The sequence below is a fragment of the Mastigoproctus giganteus genome, chromosome 10, assembly GCF_048544385.1.
Source record: "Mastigoproctus giganteus isolate SK-2022 chromosome 10, ASM4854438v1, whole genome shotgun sequence".
In the NCBI taxonomy this organism is placed as follows: domain Eukaryota; kingdom Metazoa; phylum Arthropoda; class Arachnida; order Uropygi; family Thelyphonidae; genus Mastigoproctus; species Mastigoproctus giganteus.
Window position 1 is genome coordinate 170000471 of NC_143584.1, and position 23262 is coordinate 170023732.

General features: G+C 37.9%; 1 protein-coding gene across 8 annotated transcripts in view; it reads right to left on the reverse strand.

Moving 5' to 3' along the window:
• Positions 1 to 311: 311 nt before the first annotated feature.
• Positions 312 to 23262, reverse strand: part of Tlk (Tousled-like kinase) — a 651915-nt gene continuing 628964 nt past the window's right edge. For all 8 annotated transcript variants that reach the window (XM_090383577.1, XM_090383580.1, XM_090383576.1 and 5 more), the window contains 2 exons: positions 19583 to 19690; positions 312 to 1231 (listed from right to left, as the gene is read on the reverse strand). In XM_090383577.1, coding sequence (XP_090239703.1) covers positions 1097 to 1231; positions 19583 to 19690 — 243 coding nt within the window. In that variant the 3' untranslated portion in view covers positions 312 to 1096. The remainder of the gene's footprint in view (positions 1232 to 19582; positions 19691 to 23262) is intronic.

Here is a 23262-nt window from a genome sequence, read left to right on the forward strand (position 1 = left end):
TGTGTTAAAGTGTATAAAAAGTGTCATAATAATATGCAGAGAGTTAATTTCTAGTAGCATTTTTTTTTTTTTTTTAGTTTGCAGTTCCTTAGTCGTCAGCATAACTGAATTACTAAATAAATTATGACTGTACATGTAAATCTAAAAAATTACTGTATGAATTTACTGCTCGAGTTAAAAACAGGATTAACTCAACATAACTTACTTAAATACTTATTTCAAAGATACTCAAATATTTTCTTACCAAATTTAAGTAAATGTACAGGTTTCATGTAGTGAAACTGGAAAATAAAGTGACACACACAAATATGTACAGTCCACCAGGCATTTCATTTCTTCTATTGTACAGGAGATATGTGCCAGATATCAACTGACTATCAGAAGTAAGCAGTCACTGTGCATACATACCTGAACCCAGACAACAAATGGCACTGGGCTCTTAGCTGGAACAACAACAGATGTAGCACAGTAGTTTACTTACACTTGGAAGCAACAGAGACTTGTGCTTGGTTTTAGAGGGGGGGGACTATTGGAAAAACAAATCTATACTGCTATGATGACCCTTTGCAAATTATCCTGTGAATATGTGACTTGCTTTCTCTTGGTATTTTCACAGGCAATAAAGTTTTACGTATTCACAGTCTACTTACACATATTCAACTCCTCAACAACTAATATGATCCCCTGGATCACACTATAAAATATTGTACAGGCAGACACCAGTGGCAGCACTGCCTACAAAATAAAATACAGTCAGGCAGATGCTGTTGTCAAGATGAACTCCAAAATACAGCTGTAAATATGACAGCTATATTGTGAGCATCTTTGCAACAGATGCTCTAGTAGTTATAGTAAGGTAGTAATTATAGTTCATACACAGTAAAAGCCTAGGAACAAGGACTTGTCTGTAACAACTTGTTATCCATACACTGTACATGTTTCCTGGTACAGCTGCTTTTGTGCTTCTTCTAGGCACATCGAGAATTGCGCCACACAATATGCCTCCGTGGCAGAATGTTCCTGGAGCCAGAAGCAGCAACAGCAGCTACATTTAGGACCAGAAGCTAACAACACCACCAGTAATCCTTTTCATGCGCTATGATTTGTCTTTATCTGAATTTGCTTGCCGACTGTGCTTTGGATAGTTTGGTTTCAGGTATTCTTCATTGGCAAGAGCAAAAACATCAATTCGTTCTTCTTTTCTGTACTGTAAACAGCGTCGTATGAATTGCTATGGAAAATAAAAAAAATGAATAAATAAAAAAATTTAAAAATTAGACATCATATATTGGAATAAATGCAGATTTTAGTTTATCATTTGAAATTCCACAAAAATTAAAATGAATAAAATGATCCAAATAAATCACAGAAACAATTTTTTTTTTTTTTTTTTTGATTTGGTAGTTGTTGGTGCATCGGCTTCTGTGGCCATATTGCACCTCCCAAGGTTTTTGCAGTACTTTGATCTAAGCCCAAGGCGGGAATCGAACCCGCGACCTTTGGGTTGTCGGGCAGGTACTTTACCCACTCGGCTAGCCCGGCCGGCACAGAAACAATTAACATCGTATTTATCCTCATTTTTCCACTGTATTTCTGTTAATAATTAATTTTGCTGTGTTCATTTCGGTCAAAAATTCCTCCAAGAATTTATGACCTAGCTCTAAGAGGGATGCAATGTACATTGAATGGTATACACTGAATTGTACATTGTTAAAACTTTTTTTGAGGGAAAAAAAAAAAAAAAAAAAGGCAAGTAGTAATTAAAATGATGCACTTCACAATTTTTTCTTTATTTTTTGATGTTGAATTGATAATAAGAGAAAATATGAGAATGGTTTGAGGTTAATTCAGATGTTTATTATAAAAAAAAACAAAAAAAACATCATATACAGTAAACCCCCACTATTCGCAGGGGTTATACGTTCCTAAGAAATGTCACGAATACCGAAAATGCGAATACTGAGTTATGGCACCCATAGTAATGAAAGGATTCCATTCCAAAGTATGAAATATATAAGAAAAACTAGTCTAAAATTTTGTCTATGTATGTATTATATGTACCTGCATAATATGACTATGTACATAGTGAAATACAAGCATAAGGCATCGAAATGAAAATAAGAACAATTTAATATTAAATGTAATATTTATTAGAAATTTCAAAACAAATCTTTCAAAAACATATCAAGAATATGGGTTGCTGGGAGAAAAATAACCGCAAATAAAGATAGCAGGAACAACCATCAAACTTGCAAAACAAATACGATACTTAGGAATTACAATCGACAGTAATGTATCCTTCACTGCTCACATCATCCACCTGAAAGAAAAACTAAAGGAATTACGCAGCATAATAGCAAGAGTCTCACGCAGGGACTGGGAATTAAACAGAAAAACCCTTTCCCTGTACTACAAAGCAATTTTCACCCCAGCCATTACCTATGGATCCCCTATATGGTACAAAAAAGCAGGAACAGTAGTAAATAAAAGACACCTGGACACAATCTAGCATAGCATTATGCTCATCATCTCTCATGCATGCAGAACAGTGAGCACACATGCCCTCCAGGTCTTGACAGGAGTCCTCCCACTGGACCTAGAGGTGATTTGCTGTGGGCTGATGTATCTAAGGGAACACCCACTACAATCTATGGACTCACCCTAGAACCAAACAATAACTGCAAAGCATAGAATCATGGCTCACCTGCTACAGCTGTGGCAGGACAGATGGACAGCATCAAACAAAGGCGGAGTGACGAAGAGATTCATACCACTGGTTGCCAAGACGTATTCGGCTTAAACCTTTTTCAGCGGTTATTTCCCCACAATTTTTTTTTTTTTTAGGCCCTAGCCACTGAAATCTCAGGAAACTAGGTGGCAGGGCTTGCCAGAGTAAAACTACTGGGTACCTGTTCTGCCTCCACGAGGCTAAGTGTGGACAACGTTGGACCTCAGCAGGGGTCTAGCAGCTAAATGCCAGAAGAACAATGATACACAACACTACGCTTACAAAATCCATACACTTAAATCTCTGGCCCTTGCAGTGAACTGTTACGCCAACAATGAAAGCAACGCAGAGTTGGGGGAACCTCCGGTGACGCTAGACACGAATGCACTTTACACTTTTACTACTACTTACTCTATCATCTGTATTCTTCTATCTGTGTCCCTCCTCTCTCACTAAACCGTCTAAGTACATCCCTTAACAATGCCGACAAATTCTACTGCTTTCTTGTGAATCTCTTTCGGCCAAATTCTAGTGTACACCTCTACTTTTTTTTTTTCGAAGGCCTTGCCACTGAAATCCTTAGAAATTAGGTGGTGGAGTATTTAAATAATCTACTGGGTGCCTGACCTGCCTCCTTGTGGCAAAGTGTGTGGACAACGGTGGGTCCCAATAGGGGCCCAACGGCTAAATGATCAGAGAAACAACAGAACATAACACTACACAACAGACCACTCCCCACACATTTTTTAAATCTCTGACCTCCACAGAGTTCTGTGTCACTCACAAAGATTACAACGCGGAGATGGGGAGGAACCCCTGGTGCTGTGTGGCAACTAACACACTTGACCTTGTTACTAATTCATCCAACTCTTCTACTGGAAGTTCATCTGCACGAGTCTCAATAAGTTCCAGAATGTCTGTTACATTGATGTTTTCAAACCCTCCCCCCACCTTCTAGTCCCTGTGCGATTGCTACAATATCAGCAATCAGTTCACTGACATTAGGGATTGTGTTAGCAACAACCACTTCTGGCCACAATTTTCACCAACACACACACTAATCAATGCTCTTATCTCATCAACTGATACCTTAATGTTGATCAGGCAAACTGCAATGTTATAATTTTTCCAACTTTGCCTTACAGTTAAGTCTGACTCCCTTTCCATTTTTTCAATTAAGCCAGTAAAAGTTCTCCTAACATAGGACTTAAATGCAGCAATCACACCCTGGTCTAGCGGTTGTAAAAGCGATGTGGTGCTGGGTGGCATAAACACAAATTCAACATTTGGGTGGTCAAATTCTAGACTACTTGGATGTCCTGGCACATTATCAATAAGAAGCAGAACTTTGAAAGGCAAAGATTTTGAAGCTAAGTAACTTTCCACCTCTTGCATAAAGCTATCATTAAACCACTCTCTAAAAAGTGTAGTTGTTATCCAGGTTTTTTTATTGGATTTCCAATAAACTGGAAGCTGATCTTTATTCTTTTCCTTCAAAGCACGTGGATTCTGCAATTTATACATGAGCATCGGTTTGATCGTGCGTCCACTATCTTTGGAGACTTTGAATCCAGGAGCAGATTTTTCATTTTGTGTTAAGTATGTTTTGGCTGGCATTCTCTTCCAAAACAACCCAGTTTCGTCTGCATTGAACACCTGTTCGGGAACATATCCTTTGTCCATAATTAATTTTTTAAATTCAGTCGGGAAACTTTTTGCAGCCACGAAATCTGCTGATGCAGACTCACATACAAGTTTCACATTATGAAGGCCTTATCGATTTTTAAATCTTTCAAACCAGCCTTTACTAGCTAAAAAACTGATCCCGGCAGTGCTAATCACTAGTTTCGCTAAAGTGTTGATAAAGGTGTTTTGCCTTTTCACGAATATAAATGAACTTAATGGAATTTAATTTTATTTGAGTTCAGTCTTCTATCCACAGATTTAAAGCCTTTTCCATTTTTTCTAATTTAACATCACGAGTTACAGAGCAAATTTTTTAAGCAATTAGCGCGTTTTCATGGACATTACGGCGAATTTTTTCTTCCGATTTCTTGATTGATCATACTGTTGACTCATTGATTTTATAATGTTTTGCCACTGACGAGACACTTTCACCATTAGAAATTTTGTCTAATAACTCAACTTTACTTGCTGATGTCATTGCCTTCTTTGATCTTTTCACAATTCCCTTGTTATTCGTAGCCATGTAGGGGTTAGAAAAGAACTTGTCCACAATAAAGTCACTTTCTTTCAACCTTTAACACACTAGAAAGTCTGTTTACACTAACACACTGCAAAACGTTAGATTTTTTACTTTTATATGTAGATTAGTGCAAATGCATCATTTTTTTTTTTTTTTTTTTTTATGAAAACCCCAAACACGAAAGGTATCAAAACCTATAGTACTTAGTACTGTGCATGGGTTGAAGGAGAAGTATGGGGGGGAGGGGGGGGTCTACCAAAGTAGTTAAATTAATTAATTTAACTACTTTGGTAGATAGCTATGTTAAAATGATGCATTTGCACTAACCTACATATTAGTCAGTCTACCTCGTAGCATGAGGCCTTTGCCCTTAATACATTTATATACTTTATACATTTTCCACTTTTGTAAGCATATCAATTAAAAGCAAATGACAAAATCTTCCATAACAAGTGCATAATACATAATGAAAAAGGATTAGCGAGAAATGTTCGCGCTCGCGATTTTGTCACCCCCCACCCACTGAGCACTGTTTTAACCAGGCAAGATGATTTTAGCCATGCCCATGTTTTTTATGGCAGAAAATGTTCACGGCACTTTAAAATTCACATGTTTTTATGTTTCATTTTATATTAAATCAGTGACCGCAAATACAGATAGCGTGAATAGTGGGAGTTTACTGTAATTACCAAACTTGTTATTCTTTTGCAAGATATTATTCTCCTCCACTGATACATAATCATAAAAAGAATTTTTTGTAGTTATATTTCTTCAATTAAAAAATGATCAAAGATTGAAATTGAATATTATGGGAAGATGCTAAAATTCACAGATGAAATTCTAAGACTTTTTAATTTTTAGTTTTCTTATTTTTTTTTTATGTTTATCTGTTTAAGGTGGAAATTGCATGTTGGGATCAAAAAACTAGTAGTTCTTTTCTTTCACTGAATCTATGAGTAATATGGTATGCAATTTGCAAATAAAAAAAAAAAAAAAAAAACTTTTCTGCTCTCCCAGCTGTAAACATCTGCACTTCATAGACAGTAAATGCATCTTCATTCATTCTGATGTGGGTACATCAGCATAGTAAATAAGCAAATGTCATTTTAAGTGTTACACATCCAGCATAGTAAATAAGCAAATGTCATTTTAAGTGTTACACATCCATATTTTACTTTTGGTTTTAATATGCATATGTAAAATCATAATTTTATCAACAATCATGCTTCAGATGATTTAAAAGTTTGTTCTCTTTTTTGTAATACATTGATTTGACAGTATTTTGAATGGTAACTCTACATATAAAATAAGTTAAGTAATCAACTGATCTTTTTTTTCACACTTTTGCATTTCATCACTATGAAAAATTGCTGAAAGGAGTGAGGAATAAAACTATACTTATTTTCTTCTCCCATCACATATTTTTCAGTGAAACAGAAATTGGAGCAACATGGGTAACCCGCCACGGACATGGTGGCCATAGTTTCTTTCCATTTAAATAATACAGCTAATCAGTTGAATTAGCCAAAAAATTTTTGCATTTTAAATTGGTGTTTCAGCACCATTTTGACTCAGTCCCTCACACGTCTATTGGAGGGATAACGAATGGGTGTTTCCCCTTCTTGGTGGTCACTCGCTTAAAAGTGATATTACTAACTCTGGATGAACTCATGTGTAAACAGAGTCATTTCTAAAGAGTGCAAGCCCAAGGTCTGTCACTGGCACTATAGGTACAAGAATGTCCCTATCCCCACATAGCAAAGACAGAAAAATATAATATAGAGTGGCATCATTTTATAAAATTACAAAAATTCTAATACACACTTCATACCATTCTTGGAAAGTATAAACTTAAAGAAACAATTAGAAAGTAGAAAGACAGATGTGAATGACTGATAAAAAAATATATGTGAATAAAAAAGTATAATAAAATATTAAAATTATAAATAAAATTAAATACAATAATAAAAAAGTATAAAAAATATGTAGATAAAAAAGATATTATATAATTTTTAAAAAGCATAGAGTAAGATTTCTGTCCCTGCATGCCTGCAGAAGGGTTAACTGGAAGTCTTGCCAAGATTGTGAGAGTTCTACACAAGGGAAATGTGATGTTGATTCTTCAAAGTCACATGTTTCTTTCCATTATTACTTTAGCAGAGGATGCATTTCTTGTTTCTGGTATTTGTTTATTTTGTGGGTACAACAGTATTTTTATTTGCAGCCTACAGTCAGTCCTCGTATAGCACGATAGTTGTGTTCCTAGAAACCCTCGTGCAATGCAAAATCGTACAATATAAACAACAGGCCCTATGGGAAAAATAGGGTTAGGTGCAGACCACCCAAGATTGAACACACATTTGTAACCAAAACATTAACAAACACAATAAATAATCATAATAAAATATTGCTAATGCTTTTGCTTCTATCGTAAGCAAACTTAGTTTTTTTGCTTGATTTTCTATCGAAACAGATGACAGCCGTTCCATCTCTTCCAATTCTTTGTGTCTTAATCTAATGGATTTTAATTACACCGAGTTGTTCCTGCTATGAAAGTTGTTTTTATTTTCTCTGCATTCTTTGTAATTCTCGGCATTGCCTCATTTATGTCTGTAACACGTGCAATATCACATGGTCTTTCATTTTGCTCAAAGCGTTTCACAATTTCATATTTTTTCTCTATCGACAGAGGTGGACTGGCCATAAGCCTTACCGGGGAAACCCCGGTGGGCCGGAGGCCGGTGTGATTTTGGCCATAAACCATAGTATGAGGCCACTATAAATTTTCCCGGGTAAGAATTTTTGACCCAGTCCGCCTCTGTTTATCGATATTGCTTTTCTTTTTCTCTCTGAATCTGCAGTGTCTTCACCAGGATGCTTCCTTTTCACACCTTTTAAGTATTTTACTCATTTTTAGGGAATAAAGCACAATTACAAAACGAGGAGGCATGCTTGATACACATAAACAAAGCTGCGTGCATGTAGCAACTGAATAAACAACACCGTAAAGGCAGAGATGTACTATTAACACTTCACGTTTTACTAAAGCACATTTCTAGGGGTTACTACCATAAAACAATAAAAACAATTTCCAGTTGCGTTTCTGCTAGTGGAATCTGTTATAAACTGGTAGTAAACTCTATCTAATTGCATTTGCGATTATACCGATTGCTGGAATTGTGTTGGTTTTTACATTATTATGGTGAAATGTGTTTCCCCTTCACTGATATAAAAAACATAAATACATTTTCAGAATCTTCTCTTCATTCCTATCGTGTTGCTTTCGGTTGGGGTGATTCTGCGTTCGACTGCCATTTCTTGTAAACAGAAAGGCGAATTCGGTTCGTGTTATATAAGATATCGTTCCCCTATTTATAAATCGAATTCGTGTAGTGTAAACACATGTTATACTAGGACTGACTGTACAATGATTTCAAAAACTCAGTGGATGTAAGTAAATATCTTAAAAAAAAACCAAAGTAAAACTTCCGAGCAAAAGCTTCAATGCTACAAGAGTTTAATTAAATGCTTAAGCTTATTTTGAAAGTGCCTCTTTTTGTACAGCAGAGCAAAACAGAGTTTGTTTATTTAGTTTATTTAACTAAAACTGTCATTTTTCCATACAATATCTGATTAATATGCAGATTTTACCAATGTCAAAATTTATAGTTTATTAAAAATGAAATACTGAACAAAGCACGAAGTTTCAGAAATAAAAATTTATTTTCTACAATATGTACAAAGGGCAATCAATAAGTATTTAGCCTCACCTAGAAATATTTGAGTTAAGGATTTGATATGTGAATATATACTACTAAGACTCATAAGTTAATGTTATTTGTTTTTCTGGATCCACTGGTTACTGAACTAGACCCACAAACACAGTGAGAGGTGGTATGATGGAGACGACTGAAGTCCAATCTGCTATAAAATTTTTTCATTTGCAAGGCAAAGCAGCAAAACAAATCCACAAGATTAAATGAAAGTTTTTATTGGGGAGGCCTGTTCATCATACGAGGCTGAAAATTTGAAAAAGACAATTCAGGTGTGAGCAAAGAGGTATGCACGATGACCCATATCAGCCATCATGGGAAAAGCTTGCAGATAAAGTAGAACAGCTAGTCCTTAAAGACAGATTTATGATTACAAATTTTATAGCAAATGAAATAAATGTTAGCCATGGGACTGCTTGCAATATAATGCATGAGTTTTTGCACATGCCTAAGGTTACAGCCCAATTGATTCCAAGATAGTTGATACCTCCTCAAAATATCAACAAGAAATGAGTTCTGCACAATTGCTGGAGTTTGTAGAGAGAACATTGATGATTATTTGACCAAATTGTGATGATGAATGAATGCTGGGTACATCACTATGACTCAGAAACAAAACAGATGAGCAAACAATGGAAACATTCATCTTCATCCCCACCTTCACTCTCCCCCACAAGTCAAGGTTCAACTGTCTGCCAACAAGAAGGCAATGATGTCACCGGGGAGTACTACAGGAACCTCTTGGGAAAGTTAAGAGAGGCTGTCAAGTTGAAGAGATGTAGGAAGCTATCCAAAGGTGTTCACCTAATAGCCAACAATGCTCCTGCTCACATGGGCTTTCTGATCAGGTGTGGCTTTGAAAATCTGCAGCACTCACCTTATTCCCCAAACTGCTCACATTCAGACTGCTTCTTCTACTATAAAATGAAGAAGCCATTATGGGACTGCAGATTTCAGAAAATTACACTAGTGAGGAGGTAATTAATGAAGTGGAAACCTAGTTTTCTGCTCAAAGTGAGGAGCTCTGTTCAAGAGGCCTGAAAGAGCTTATCCATAGATGGGAAAAATGTGTATCTCTAGAATGCAGCTACATAGAAAAGGATGAAAGTGCCAGCCAAGTTTCAAACCACTAACTCAAATATTTCTCAGTGAGGAGGAAAAACAATTCCTCTTCCTTGGCTTGTAAAACTTTAATTTCAACATTTGACATAATCCCCTCTTTTTTCCAACTTCTGAAATAAATATGTCACAACACTTTCAGCTAACAATGGGCATTCACAGTAACATTGACCATTCTATATTGTATGCCAACCTTTTCAGGATTACTGGACTGCATTAATTATAGATTCAAATTCTCCTGCATACAGTTTGTTTTATGCCTGCAAACTTGGCAAGAGTTGTGCCTTCTAAGGTTAGGTGTTTAGACAGTTCAAGATGAAGTTTCTATCTCTACCTTCACATTCACTTTGTTCTATATTCTTAAGGCTCTGAGCTCAACTTTCACTATACTTGGCATTCATTTGATCATATAAGCACTTATTCTCTATTAGTTTCATATATATATATATATTATAGTATAATATTAATTGATACAGGCATATTTATAAGAGGAATATTTGAAGGATTATAGATCTGGGGTACTTCTAGGTATAGTAGAAAGAACTCAACAACCATAAGTAAATGTGGAAAAGTAGATAATGAATGTGGCTAGTAGTGTGCACAGTCTGCCAATGCAGTAGTGGGAGGGAGGGAGGGTATGGCAGTTAAATAGCACTGGTGAATATAAATTTGGAAATTTATGTGCATCAGAATCCCAGATTACCAAATCCAGCACTGGGATGAAAGTATAATAAAATCGGAAATCGAAGTTGTATAACAGACCAATTGTACCTGCAAAAATAAAAGTAAAAGCAATATATTAAAAATACTTAATGCTGCAAATTCGATAATTTTAACATCTTTCTCAAGGGTCAGTCGTCAAACCAAAGAAAATGCAGCAAGAAGTAAGGCCTCTGTTTCTAACATGAAATATACGAAGCACATGGTAGATATAAAGAAACCAAGTTATAATATTATATATATATATATTATATACAAGAATATACAGTATATATTGTACGAGGGGTTTCCAAAAAGTAAGGTAACACATTTTTTCTCTCGAAAAAATGTGTGAATACGAAGTGAACGAAGTGAACTTACACACCAAGAAATAAGTGAACATGCACTACTTCTCCACAAAGTCTCCAGTTTTATTGATGCACTTGTTTACAATACCAGTACTGAAGAAGTCTGTGCCCACACACACACAGTAACCAACATTGCACCGCCTGATGAACTTCCTCATCCATGGTGAAATGCTTTCCTCAAAGGTGTGTTTTTAGAGGGCCGAACAAATGGAAGTCTAAAGGCGCTAAGTCATACATACATACACTATCACCCGTAATTCTACCTTTCATTCTACCGTTGGCATTCGTGGCCAGCAGACGTGCCTATTACAACTCTTCATAGTGACATTAAAGAAGCATAGATAAGAGGGGATTAAAGCAGGATTAGTGAAGTAGAGCAGGATTTCAAAGGTTTTTTTTTTTAGTATATTGCAAAGTTTATTTCAATAAGTTTTTTTCCCCCGTAACAGTTTGATTTATTAATAATTAGTAAATTTCATAATGGTTATTACAAGATTCGCCTTGAACACTTCATCAGAGGGTACCATGACTCATATGGAAACAGCTGATGGTGATTTCTGGTTGAGCCATGATTTTATCCTTTGCAGAACCTGTGGCATGCATTTCAAGGTCAACTTAGTGGATAATCCTAGCTCACTTGGAGATTCTTTTCTTTGTCACCGCTGCAATGAGTGCACCAATCTTAAGTTACAATTTGGTGCATTGCTAGAACAATTTGAGTCACTGAAAAAAACGGGTGCTTGCCCTCAAGAATAATGTAACTGGGAGCTCGTCAGGGACTCAAGACTCTAGCAACCTACCAAGTGATGCACTCCCGATTTAGGCCCCAGAAAAGAATAACCAAGTGCAAACTACTCTGGTTCAAAAGGACTAGAACCAGTGTATGTCTGCTGGGATCAACTATTAATGATGTCACCAACAGATTGTCAGATTTTAAGGGGGAAAAGAGAATATTATTATTCATATGGGGACTAATGGCATTAAGCATACATGATATGACAATTTGTTAGACAAATATAGGACCATGCTGAAGAAATATAGCAAGTTAGGTCACAACAACTATAGGCACCTCCGTAGCCAGGTGGGAAGGAGCAGCAGTGCATAGCACACGCTTCTTGATTAGACTGGGGTTCGAGCCCGTCACCACCAAATACGGAGGATGCGGAAAGGTCAGGGAATGACCACCGCATATCCTGGAGCAATATGGCCTTAGTTGCTAATGTTCCTAAAAACCAAAGCAACAAACAAACGACAATAACTATGTGTCTGCAAATCTATGTGTCGCTATGTCTATGTGTCTGCAGACGTGAAAGTGATTCTTGCACTGCTTCTATTGGAATGAGCAGCAGCCTGGAAAACAAGATGCAGGGTATTTCAGAGACTACTGGGAGTCATTGCGGGACAAGTAAACACATGGGTTGTGTTAGGGTAGCTAAGAATAGGAACAGGTGCATGTATACTTGCGTGTACACCAATGCTAAAAGTTTGGGAAATAAATTTGATGAAGTTGAGAAATTGCTCAAAACATCAGGCAGTATTGTTGGGATATCAGAGACATAGTGTCACAGATATAAGGAATGCAGAACTGGAATTTGGGGAGTACAATGTGTACAGGAAGGATAGACAGGATAGGAAGAGAGGAGGGGTTATGCTATTAGTTAAGAAACATAAAATCCAAGGAAGTGAAGCCAGTTGACATCGCTGGACAGTGCAGTGTCGAGTCAGTTTGGTGTGACATAAGCATTGGGAGATCAAAATTGAGAGTAGGAGTGTGCTATAGGCCTAATGACTCTGATGAATATAATAAGAAACTGTACAGGGAAATAGAGCAGGCCAGTAAATCAGAGAGTCTTATATAATGGGGGATTTTAATTTCCCAGATATTGACTGGAATTTGTGGGTTGGTCACTCACACACACTAGCAAGGCTTTTGTGGATTTATTGGATGATTGTTTTCTACATCAGCATGTTTGGGAGGCAACTAGAGGGAGTAATACTCTTGATCTGATTATCAGTAGTGATTCTTCATGCATTAAGAATCTGCAGATAAAGGAACCACTAGGTGGCAGTGATCACAGTGTACTGAAGCAGGATTTACTCAAAGATGTAACTACCATCAGGGGTAAAGGGAAGGGTTTTTGCTTTTGTAAAGGAGACTATGGTGGTCTGAGACATTTAAATTCTATATGGTGGGACCAACAGCAAATTCAAAATGGGAAGCATTCAAATAATTTATCTTGGACGCTACTAGGCTTTACATACTAACTAAGAAATATTGTTCAAGGTTTAGGCCTAATTGGATGTCAGTTGAACTAATGAGACATACGGCAGAGAAGAAAAATGCATGGGATACATAATGGATGACATGGAAGCCTATGATAGATATAAGCTGTTCGGTAACCAAGTCACAAAGGAGATGAGGCAGGCAAAGAAAAGGATGTAAAGAAAAACAACTCTAGAATGTAAACTAGAGAAGGAAATGTATGAATCAGATTGGTCCACTGGATATTGATGGTTCAAATGTTGATGATCCTGCTCAAGTGGCTAACAAACTAAATGAGTATTTTGCATCTACATTCACCCATGAGGAGTTATTCAGGGAGGGGAATGCTAGAGGTGATTTAAACTCTGGCAGTGAGCTAGATGATTTTGTAATAACTGAGAGGAAAGAGGAGGAGAACTTGTTGAAGATAAACATAATAAAGGCACCTGGGGTGAATGGGATCTATTCAGTTATATTAAAGGAGGCAGCAAAGGAAGTAAGCAAACCCTTAGCCATAATTATGAGAGCTTCTTTGGACTCAGGGGAGGTACCCATGGACTGGAGATGTGCAAATGTGACTCCAATTCACAAAGGAGGATCAAAGGAAGACAGGTAATTACAGACCTGTTAGTTTAACTTCTGTTCCAGGGAAATTAATGGAGGCACTGGTTAAAGAAGCATTGCAGGATCATCTAGACAAGACTTCAGTTATAGCTCAGACACAGCCTGGTTTTGTTAAGGGAAAGTCTTGCCTGACCAATTTTATTGGATACTATGATGTGGTCACAAAGGAACTGGATGCAGGGAATAACTTTGATATCATATATTTGGATCTTAGAAAGGCTTTTGATACTGTTGCACATGGAAGACTGCTGAACAAATTGGAGCAGTGTAGCATTGAAGGCAAATTGCTACTATGGATAAAGGAATGGTTGAGTGGGAGCAGACAGAGAGTGGTAATCAATGGACACTGCTCATCGTGGAGTTCCTCAGGGTTCAGTGTTGGGATTGTTGTTTTCTGTATTTATAAATGATATTGATGATGGTATATCAAGCTTAATGTCCAAGTTTGCAGACGATACGAAGGTTGGCTGGTTGTTAAGGACACTAATGACAGTACGCTGCTGCAACAGGATCTAGAAAAATTGAGCAGATGGGCTGAGAGGTGGCAAATGAAGTTTAACATTGATAAATGTAAAGTACTACATATGGGAGGCAGTAACCCCAGAGTAACATATCAACTCTGTGGTACTACACTGACAGTGGTAGAGAATGAAAAGGACCTGGGGGTATTTGTGCAGACAGATATGAAGTTTTCCGAGCAGTGCAGACGGTCTGCAAGAGTAGTTCATGGTGTCTTGTCAATGATATACAGGAATTTTTCAAGCAGGAATAAGGAGGTGATGATCTCCTTGTATAAGGCAATGGTCAGGCCACACCTTGAGTACTGTATACAGGTCTGAAGGGCTCATTTTAAAAAGGATGTAGAGCTGTTGGAACGAGTACAGAGAAGGGCAACGAGATTAGTGAATGGAACAAAAGGTTGCTCTTACAAAGAAAGGGCTTAAGTTTTGCAAATTACAGTGTCTGGAGACTAGGCACCTGCGAGGTGATCTGATTGAGTTGTATAAAGCCTTGAATGGTTTCAGCATGTTCAATGTGGATGTGATTCTTCCTCTTGCTCAGAATAATCACCTGAGAGGGCATAAATTCAAATTGAGGAAAGACAGATGTAGGATAGATGTGCAGAAGTTTGCCTTTAGCCAGCAGGTAGTTGGTTGGTGAAACAGACTTCCATCCTTTTTTATGGAAGTTGATAGCGTAAAGAAATTTAAGGCTCAGCTGGACATGTATTTGGAACGAACTGAGGGGTGAAATGGGAGCATTATTTTATTTATTTATTTTTTTTTTTTTTGGCTGATGCTGCATAAGCTTGCTTTCTTGCATCATATGCCTCTTCTAATGCTAATGCAATTCTGCCCAGGCACGATAAGAGATTTTATGCTGAAAACCTTGTGGATTAACTCAAGAATTGAAGGATTCTGCAAGGCTTTTGGGGGAAATTTCTATCAGTTTGGCCTGCACTTGTAGGTAGAAGGAACCTGTTTTATAGAGACGGGATACATTTAAACAAAGGTGGTGCAAAAGGTTTTGCCAGTATTATTGAGAATACCTTAAAGGTTCAGGGAAACTGCTAGTTTGGGGGGACAAGGGTAATATAGATACGCGTTTATCTGATAGTATTGGTCATATTAACTCTTGCACATATCTCAAGAGTATTTGTTTGTTACCACAATAGAACATAGTAGCAAGATGTTCTGAGGGCAAAAGCGTTTCAAATGAGCTTTATACAGTAATGTTAGAAGTGTCGTCAATAAAATGAGTGGATTCGAAATTCTGGTTAGGACAAGTAACGTTGACATAATAGGGCTTACAGAAAGCTAGTGCCATCCAAAGATAGGGGATGATGAGTTTCAGTACGGTATGTATAATGTATTTAGGAAGGACAGGGAAGATAGAAGGAACGGCGGGGTCACGCTTCTTATCAAAAGTAGTCTGAGTGCAACGAAAGCTTTCCTGGATTCAGACGTTTTGCATGCTAGTATAGAATCTGTATGGTGTGAAATAGTTGGAAGCAAAGGTATAATGAGAGTGGGAGTAATCTACAGGCCAGGTGATTGTGAAGATTATAATGAGAGCCTCTACGTGCAAATGGAATTGGCAAGTAAGTGTGAATGTCTTATTTATGGGCAATTTCAATTTGCCTCTAATTGATTAGAACAAATGGGAAGGAAACTCCACATGCGAGACAAAATTTTTAAATCAACTAGAAGATTGTTATTTGTATCAACATGTCAGGGAAAGTACTAAGGAAAAGAATACTCTAGACCTCATTATCACCCATGAACTAGATGACATAATAGGGCTGACAGTACAGGAAGCAGAAAGTGATCATGGAGTTCTACAGTGGACGATGAAGAAGAGGTAGCAGTAGTTAAAGGCAATGGAATGGGTTACAATTTCAGGAAAGGAAACTGCGATGCCTTAAGGTGCTACATGGCCTCTATTAATTGGGTAGATACCTCACAGAGAGCAAAATACAATTGAACTATGGCATACCTTTTTTTTTTATACCTTTAAGACATTAAATTAATCACAGAAGCCTTGAATGCATATATAACATTAAAAAAAAAATACTCCACGAGGAGGATTCCAAGTTGGATGAATAATGAAGTTGTCAAATTACTTCAGCAGAAAAAATACAGAATGGGAAAGTTACGGGGCTACAAATTGATCTGTAATAATGCCACTGAAAAGGTTAGGCTGGCAAAGGCAGATTATGAGAAATCTGCTGGCAAAGAGGGGTGATAAGGAATTCTTCACATATATAAGTGCAAAAAAGGGGACAAACCAGATTGGACCCTTATGTAATAGATGTGTGATAGTATTAAATACCCCAGATGAAGTTGCAGATGAACTCAACAGTTACTTTGCATTGATATTTACAGAAGAAAAACCCTTCACATCGATGAGAAATTCTGGAAGTGAAGTTGAAAAAAATGTAATTAATGATGTTGAAATTTCACATGTTTATTTAATGAAAATAACTTTTGAGCCTACAGGCCAGTAAGGTTCCTAGGGTTGATAGCATTTACCCCATAACCTTAAGGGAGATGGCAAGTGAGTGCACTGAACCAATGAGGCTAATTATGAGAGCATCACTGGACTCGGGAGTGATTCCGTTGGACTGGAAAAGTGCCAATGTATCTCCAATACATAAGGGTTGTTCTAAGAGTGAAGTGGGAAATCACTGGTTGGTTAGTCTAACTTCAGTAGTAGGGAAAATCATGGAGACTTATCAAGAGTGGAATTCAGGATCACTTAGAAATGGAATTCTGAAGGACACTCACAGCATGGTTTTGTACAAGGAAAATCATGTTTAACTAATCTGGTTAGCTATTTTGACAGGGTCACTCAAGAGCTGGACTTAGGGAATAATAATTTCGATGTTGTTTATTTGGATTTCAGCAAAGCATTTGATTCAGTCCCACATGAGCGGTTACTTTATAAGCTGGAACAGGTTGGAATCACAGGGAAAATACTTAGATAGATAGCAGGGTGGCTTTAGGGCAGGAGGCAGAGGGTTGTGGTAAATGGTTATTCCTCAGATTGGGTTGATGTAAGAAGTGGGGTTCCCAAAGAATCAGTATTAGGACCATTGTTGTTTTTGATTTTCATAAATGACATCGATGAAGGGATACAGGGCGTAATGTCTGAATTTGCAGATGATGTAAAGATTGGTAGAGTAGTTAATGGTTGCTGCCAAGCAGAGCTTCTTCAGAATGACCTAGATAGACTTCAGAGATGGTCAGAAAAATGGCAGCTGTGCTTTAATCCAGCAAAGTGTAAGGTATTGCACCTGGGGAACAGTAACCCCAAAATAACATACACTTGGGGGGAGTTGAACAAAAGTCGGTAGTGGAGGAAGTGAGTCGGTAGTGGAGGAAGTCGGTAGTGAGTGACCAACCCACAAATTCCAGTCAATATCTGGGAAATTAAAATCCCCCATTATAAGACTCTCTAATTTACTGGCCTGCTCTATTTCCCTGTACAGTTTCTTATTATATTCATCAGAGTCAAGACTGGTTGCAAGGAGGGTCCATGGTGTCCTATCGATGATTTATCGAACAATCGCTAGTAGAGATAAGGATGCCACAATCCCATTATATAAGGCTATTGTTAAACCACAGTTAGAATACTGTGTTCAAGTATGGAGCGTGCACCTAAGAAAGACATTGTTCTTCTTGAAAGGGTCCAAAGATGGGTAAATTTGCCTGGTGAGATAGGCAAAAGGGCGTCCATATGAGGGAAGATTTCAAATATGTGGATGCAGAGCTTGGAAACTAGGCACCTTAGAGGAGACTTGACTGAGGTGTTTAAGGCTCTGAGAGGCATAAGCAAAATGAATAAGGACAAAATTGTCACGGTTATAAATTACTGGAATAAGTTACCTACATGGGTGGTAGAGGCTGACAAGTCTGGGGAAATTCAAAGATCAGCTGGATAATTATCTAAAGGAGGAGGGGAGGGAAATGCATAGGTTGTCCATTTCCTTTTCTCTTATTAATTATTATTAATTTGTTTTATTTTTATGTTATTTTATTTTATGTATTTTTTATTTTAGTTTATTATTATTATTTATATATTAAAAAAAAAAATTTCTTTTTGGGCTGGTGCAGCATAAGCCATAGACTTCTCTACGCCATGTGGCCATTACTAATACTAAACGTCTGGGCTATAGGGGGATGTGACAGAGTTTCCCAATGATTACGGCACAACCACTCATGAGTAATGTGGGCAGTGCATTGATTATTCCTCCCTTCGGCAAGAAATCTATCAACAGAATGCCATGGCGATTCCAGAACACTGTGGTCATGACTTTTCAAACACTGGGAACAGTTTTGAATTTTTTGTGCACAGGAGATTGTGGATGTTTCCAGGTCATGGAGTCTTGTTTGCTCTCCGGGGTAAAGTGATGAACCCACATTTCGTCTGCTGTGACTATGTGAGTGAGAAAATCCTCTCCATCTCTGTATCGCAAAAGGCTCTCCAGACACATCCCCATGTGTTTTGCTTTGTCCTCCTCTGTTTTTTTTTTTTTTTTTTTTTGTTAGTTGTTGGCGCATCGGCTTCTGTGGCCATATTGCACCTCCCAAGGTTTTTGCAGTACTTTGATCCAAGCCTGAGGCGGGAATCGAATCCGCGACCTTTGGGTTGCCGGGCAGGTACTTTACCCACTCGGCTAGCCCGGTCGGCATCCTCCTCTGACAATTGTCAGGGCATCCAGTGGCAGCACACCTTTTGAAAGACAAGGACATCATGAACAATTTCATGAACAGTCGACTTACTCACTTTCACTATTTGTGCAATTTCATGCAGTTTCACTTGCCTGTTTTCAAGAATGATGCCCTTAATGCGCAAAATGTTGCCGCCTGTCTTGCTCGATGAAGGCCTGCCTGCCCGATGTCGATCTTCAATGTCAAAATGGCCGGCCTTAAATTCATTGCACCAAAAACACACCTGCTTCTTTGTCATCACCTTTTCGATATATACAGCAACCAGTTCACAACGAATGTCATTTGGTGAAGACCCTTTTGCTTTCAAAAAGTGAATAACTTCGCGAACATCTGTTCTGGACCACACTCGCATGGTAGCCACCATTTTGAAACTGGAATCTGCTGTGAAGTGAGAGTACCGAAACACTGCACTTGCGGTCTTTTTGAACATTATCGGGTCTATCTGTCCACCATGTTTCATCTCATTCCCCTTCACCATTATTAAGAAAAAATGTGTTACCTAACTTTTTGGAAACCCTTCGTATAAATATAAATTTATTAACTGTTTATATCAATAAAGTGATCTCACCTTTGCTTCATTGCTGACTACAGGCTTAGGTGGGAATTCTACCTCTGTGGCTTTGAGAATAGTGTTTTCCTCTAGGATAGTAGCCTGGGATTGGTTATGACCAAATGGCTATAAATATGAAAACAAAAATTAAAAAATAATAAAAAAATTAGACAATAAATTTAATCTTATTATCTAAAACAGAGTATAGTTGCAAACAAATTAGGTACCAATTTGAAAAGTCAAAATAGTTCAGCTGTTTCCTCTCATTTGAATAGTTTTTATAAACAAAATTAATTAATTTCTATTAAAATTCAATTAACTACACACTCCATGAAACACATTAATGGGATAAAGTGAAATACGGCAAACTACACAGTCTGCCCATGCAGTAGTGGGAGGAAGGGTATGGCAGTTTTTTTTTTTTTTTTTTAATGGAAACCTCAAACACGAGAGGTATTAGAACCTATAGTACTTAGTACCGTGCTTGGGTTGGAGGTTGAGAAGATGAAAGAAGATATTTGTTCACATTAGACTTGAACTTCTGTAGACTGAAATTTTCAGGAAATAGGTATGAAGGAAGGTTGTTCCAGAAAACAGCAGTTGAATGAATAAATGAGGAAGATGAAAAGTTGGTTCTGTGAGTTTGAAGTCGGATAGTAAATGGATGTTGGCTGGTGGTGGCACATGTTTGGATTGTTTTTAAAGAGAGAGCAGAATTATAGAAGCCAATTCAGAACAGTGCCCATAGAAGTATCTGTAGAAAAGGCATGCAGTAGAAACAGTACGTCTATGAGACAGAGAGTGGAGAGACTCTGTTAGAGGAGTCATTAATTAACCTAACTGCCCTCTTCTGAAAGGAATCTAGAAGCCTGAGAAAGGTTTTGGGGAAACTGCCCCAGATGTGGGAACAATATTTTGTGGTAGGGTGTATTTGCGATTTGTACAGAGTGAGCAGCTGTTTGGAAGAAAAGTAACGCAGAGAGGGAAAGAGAAAACAAATTTTTTTAGATGCAGAGGAAGCAATATTTGTAATGTGCTTGTGCCTAACTTCTAATCTCTCTCTCTATTGGCAAAAGAGATATATTATCTTGGCTATAAATGGAGTGTCACCAAAGATAGACATAGGAGCAGAAGAATCTTTTTTGCAAGGTATAAGACAAGACTGAGTTTTAGAAGGATTGAAATCAACTAAGTTGTCTTTGCTCCACTGGAGAATTACCTGGAGATCGGCATTTAAGGAATTGGTAGCGGATACTCGAGAAGTTGAAGCTGATTGAGCAGGGCAAGGTTTCTCAAAATGGAAAGTGGAATGCAATGTGCTATAATCGGCAAAACTATGGGTAGGATTTCCAGTCAATGGAAGAAGGTCATTAATATACAAGAGGAAAAGAGTGGGGGAAAGAACTGAACCTTGGGGGACACCGGCATTAGTGGAGAAGTTAGAAGACAGAGCCATCTACCATCACCCTCAGTGAGCGATCAGAGAGAAAACTGGATAACCAATTACTAAAAACAGTTGACAAACCATAAGATGGAAGCTTGTTTAGAAGACCTTTATGCCAAACACGATCGAAAGCCTTTGAGATGTCAAGAGCAACTACTTGTGTTTCACCGAACCTTTCCATAGAATTAGTCCATAAATGGGTAACATAAGCCAGAATATCACCAGTGAATCGACACTGACGGAATCCATACTGGCGATCGTTGATCAGACGGAAGGTTTCTAGGTAGTTTAAAATTTGGCGGTTAATTGATTTCTCCATTACTTTAGAAAGAGTAGAAGTAATTGCAATGGGACGATAATTGGATGGGAGGGATTTGTCACCCTTTTTAGGAATTGGATATGAGTAAATTTCCAAGCAGAATGAAAAACACCTTTGGAATAAGAAAGTGAAAAAAGGTGGCAAAAAACAGGTTCAGGAGCACAGGTTTTGAGAACAAGTGGAGAAATACCATCAGGACCTGGAGCTTTCTTAGCATCAAAATCCTTCTGACATCCTTTTGATGGAAGACCAGAGAAGGCATTGAATGGAGCATGTTGGGAATGGTGCGTGTTGGGAATGGTGGGAGGTGTTTTACCAAGATCATTAATACATGTGGCCGACCGGGCTAGCTGAGTGGGTAAAGTACCTGCCCGGCAACCCAAAGGTCGCGGGTTCGATTCTCGCCTCGGGCTTGGATCAAAGTACTGCAAAAACCTTGGGAGGTGCAATATGGCCACAGAAGCCGATGCGCCAACAACTACCAAATCAAAAAAAAAAAAAAAAAAAAAATTAATACATGAGTTGGAAGAAAAATGGGATGCTAGCAGGTCAGCTTTATCCTTGGCTGAAGTGACAACACAACCATCTGGTTTTGACAGAGGTGGGAGCAGAGATGGGCAAAAGTTGCGGTCAATAGCTTTGGCAAGAGACTAAAAATGCTCGGCTACCATTAGGGCAAGAAGCAAGTTTTCTACTCTTAGCCTGTTCAAAATCTAGTTTGCACTGATTAATAACTGCTTTACAATTGTTACAAGCTTTGGTGTAGGCAGAAAATGAAACTGAAGAATTGGAAACAAGCCAATTACGATATGCAACATTCTTCTCTTAAACAGCCTTAGCACATTTATTGGAAAACCAAGGTTTAGATAAAGGAGGAGATTTTAAAGTGGAGTGTGGAATAAAGGATTCCATTCCTACAAGAATAATTTTGCTGATACAATCTGAGCAAGCACTGACATCAGAAGTTTTGAAACAGTAATCCAAACAAGGAAAAGAAATCTGAGGTCATCCCATTTTGCATTCTTGTAATGCCAAACAATACGAGGTTGGGATTAGCCATGAGATAATGGCTCCATTGGAGAAGAGACAATCTCCAAGTTGCAATCTGAGGTGCCTAAAGGACCACTCACTTCGACTGTGTACTTAGAAGGGTTGTTTGTGAGAAAAAGATCAAGCGTGTTGGCTGTTTGGTTAAGTTTGTCCAGTATTCTTGTAGGTAAATGAACAATCTGTGCAAGGTCATTAGTAATTGCAAAAGCCTCAGCATCTCGACCAGCTGGGTTGGTGTGACTAGAAAACGGAAGCCAGCTGGAGTTGTGAACATTAAAATCACCAAGGAAAATTACCTCACTGTTAGGAAAGTTGGACTGGAGAAAGTCAAGTTGCAAAGAAAGGAAGTCAAAGAGCTCCAAGTGATTACTGGAGTTGGGAGAACAGTAGAGACAACAGATGAATTTGATACAATGAGGTAGAGAGATTTTAAGCCAGAGAAGATCGAAGAGAGGAGATTCCAAATTACCAAGTGTCTGACAGGGAATATCGGAAAGGACATATGCACAAGTACCACCTTTGAGGCGAAAGGAATCGTACAGCAAATAATTTGGACATCTGAGATGAGCAGTAGTTGAATCAACTGATAACTGAGATTCAGTCAGAAAAAGTACATGGGGTTTGGAAGACTGCAAGTGGAAATGGACATCGTTGAGATTAGAATTGAGACCACGTATATTTGTGAAATGAACTAGGAACTGTTTGGGAGGTTTAGATCTTTTTGCAGATAAGCTTACTCTATTAATTGGCCAATCCATGGTGTATTGAATAGTAAGAAAAAAGTGGTTGGGGGGGGGGGGGAGAACATGCTGTATGAAGTAATGAAATTTTTGGATATCGCGTATATGTGGTAAGAATATACGCAGATCCTTGACATAAAGTGGC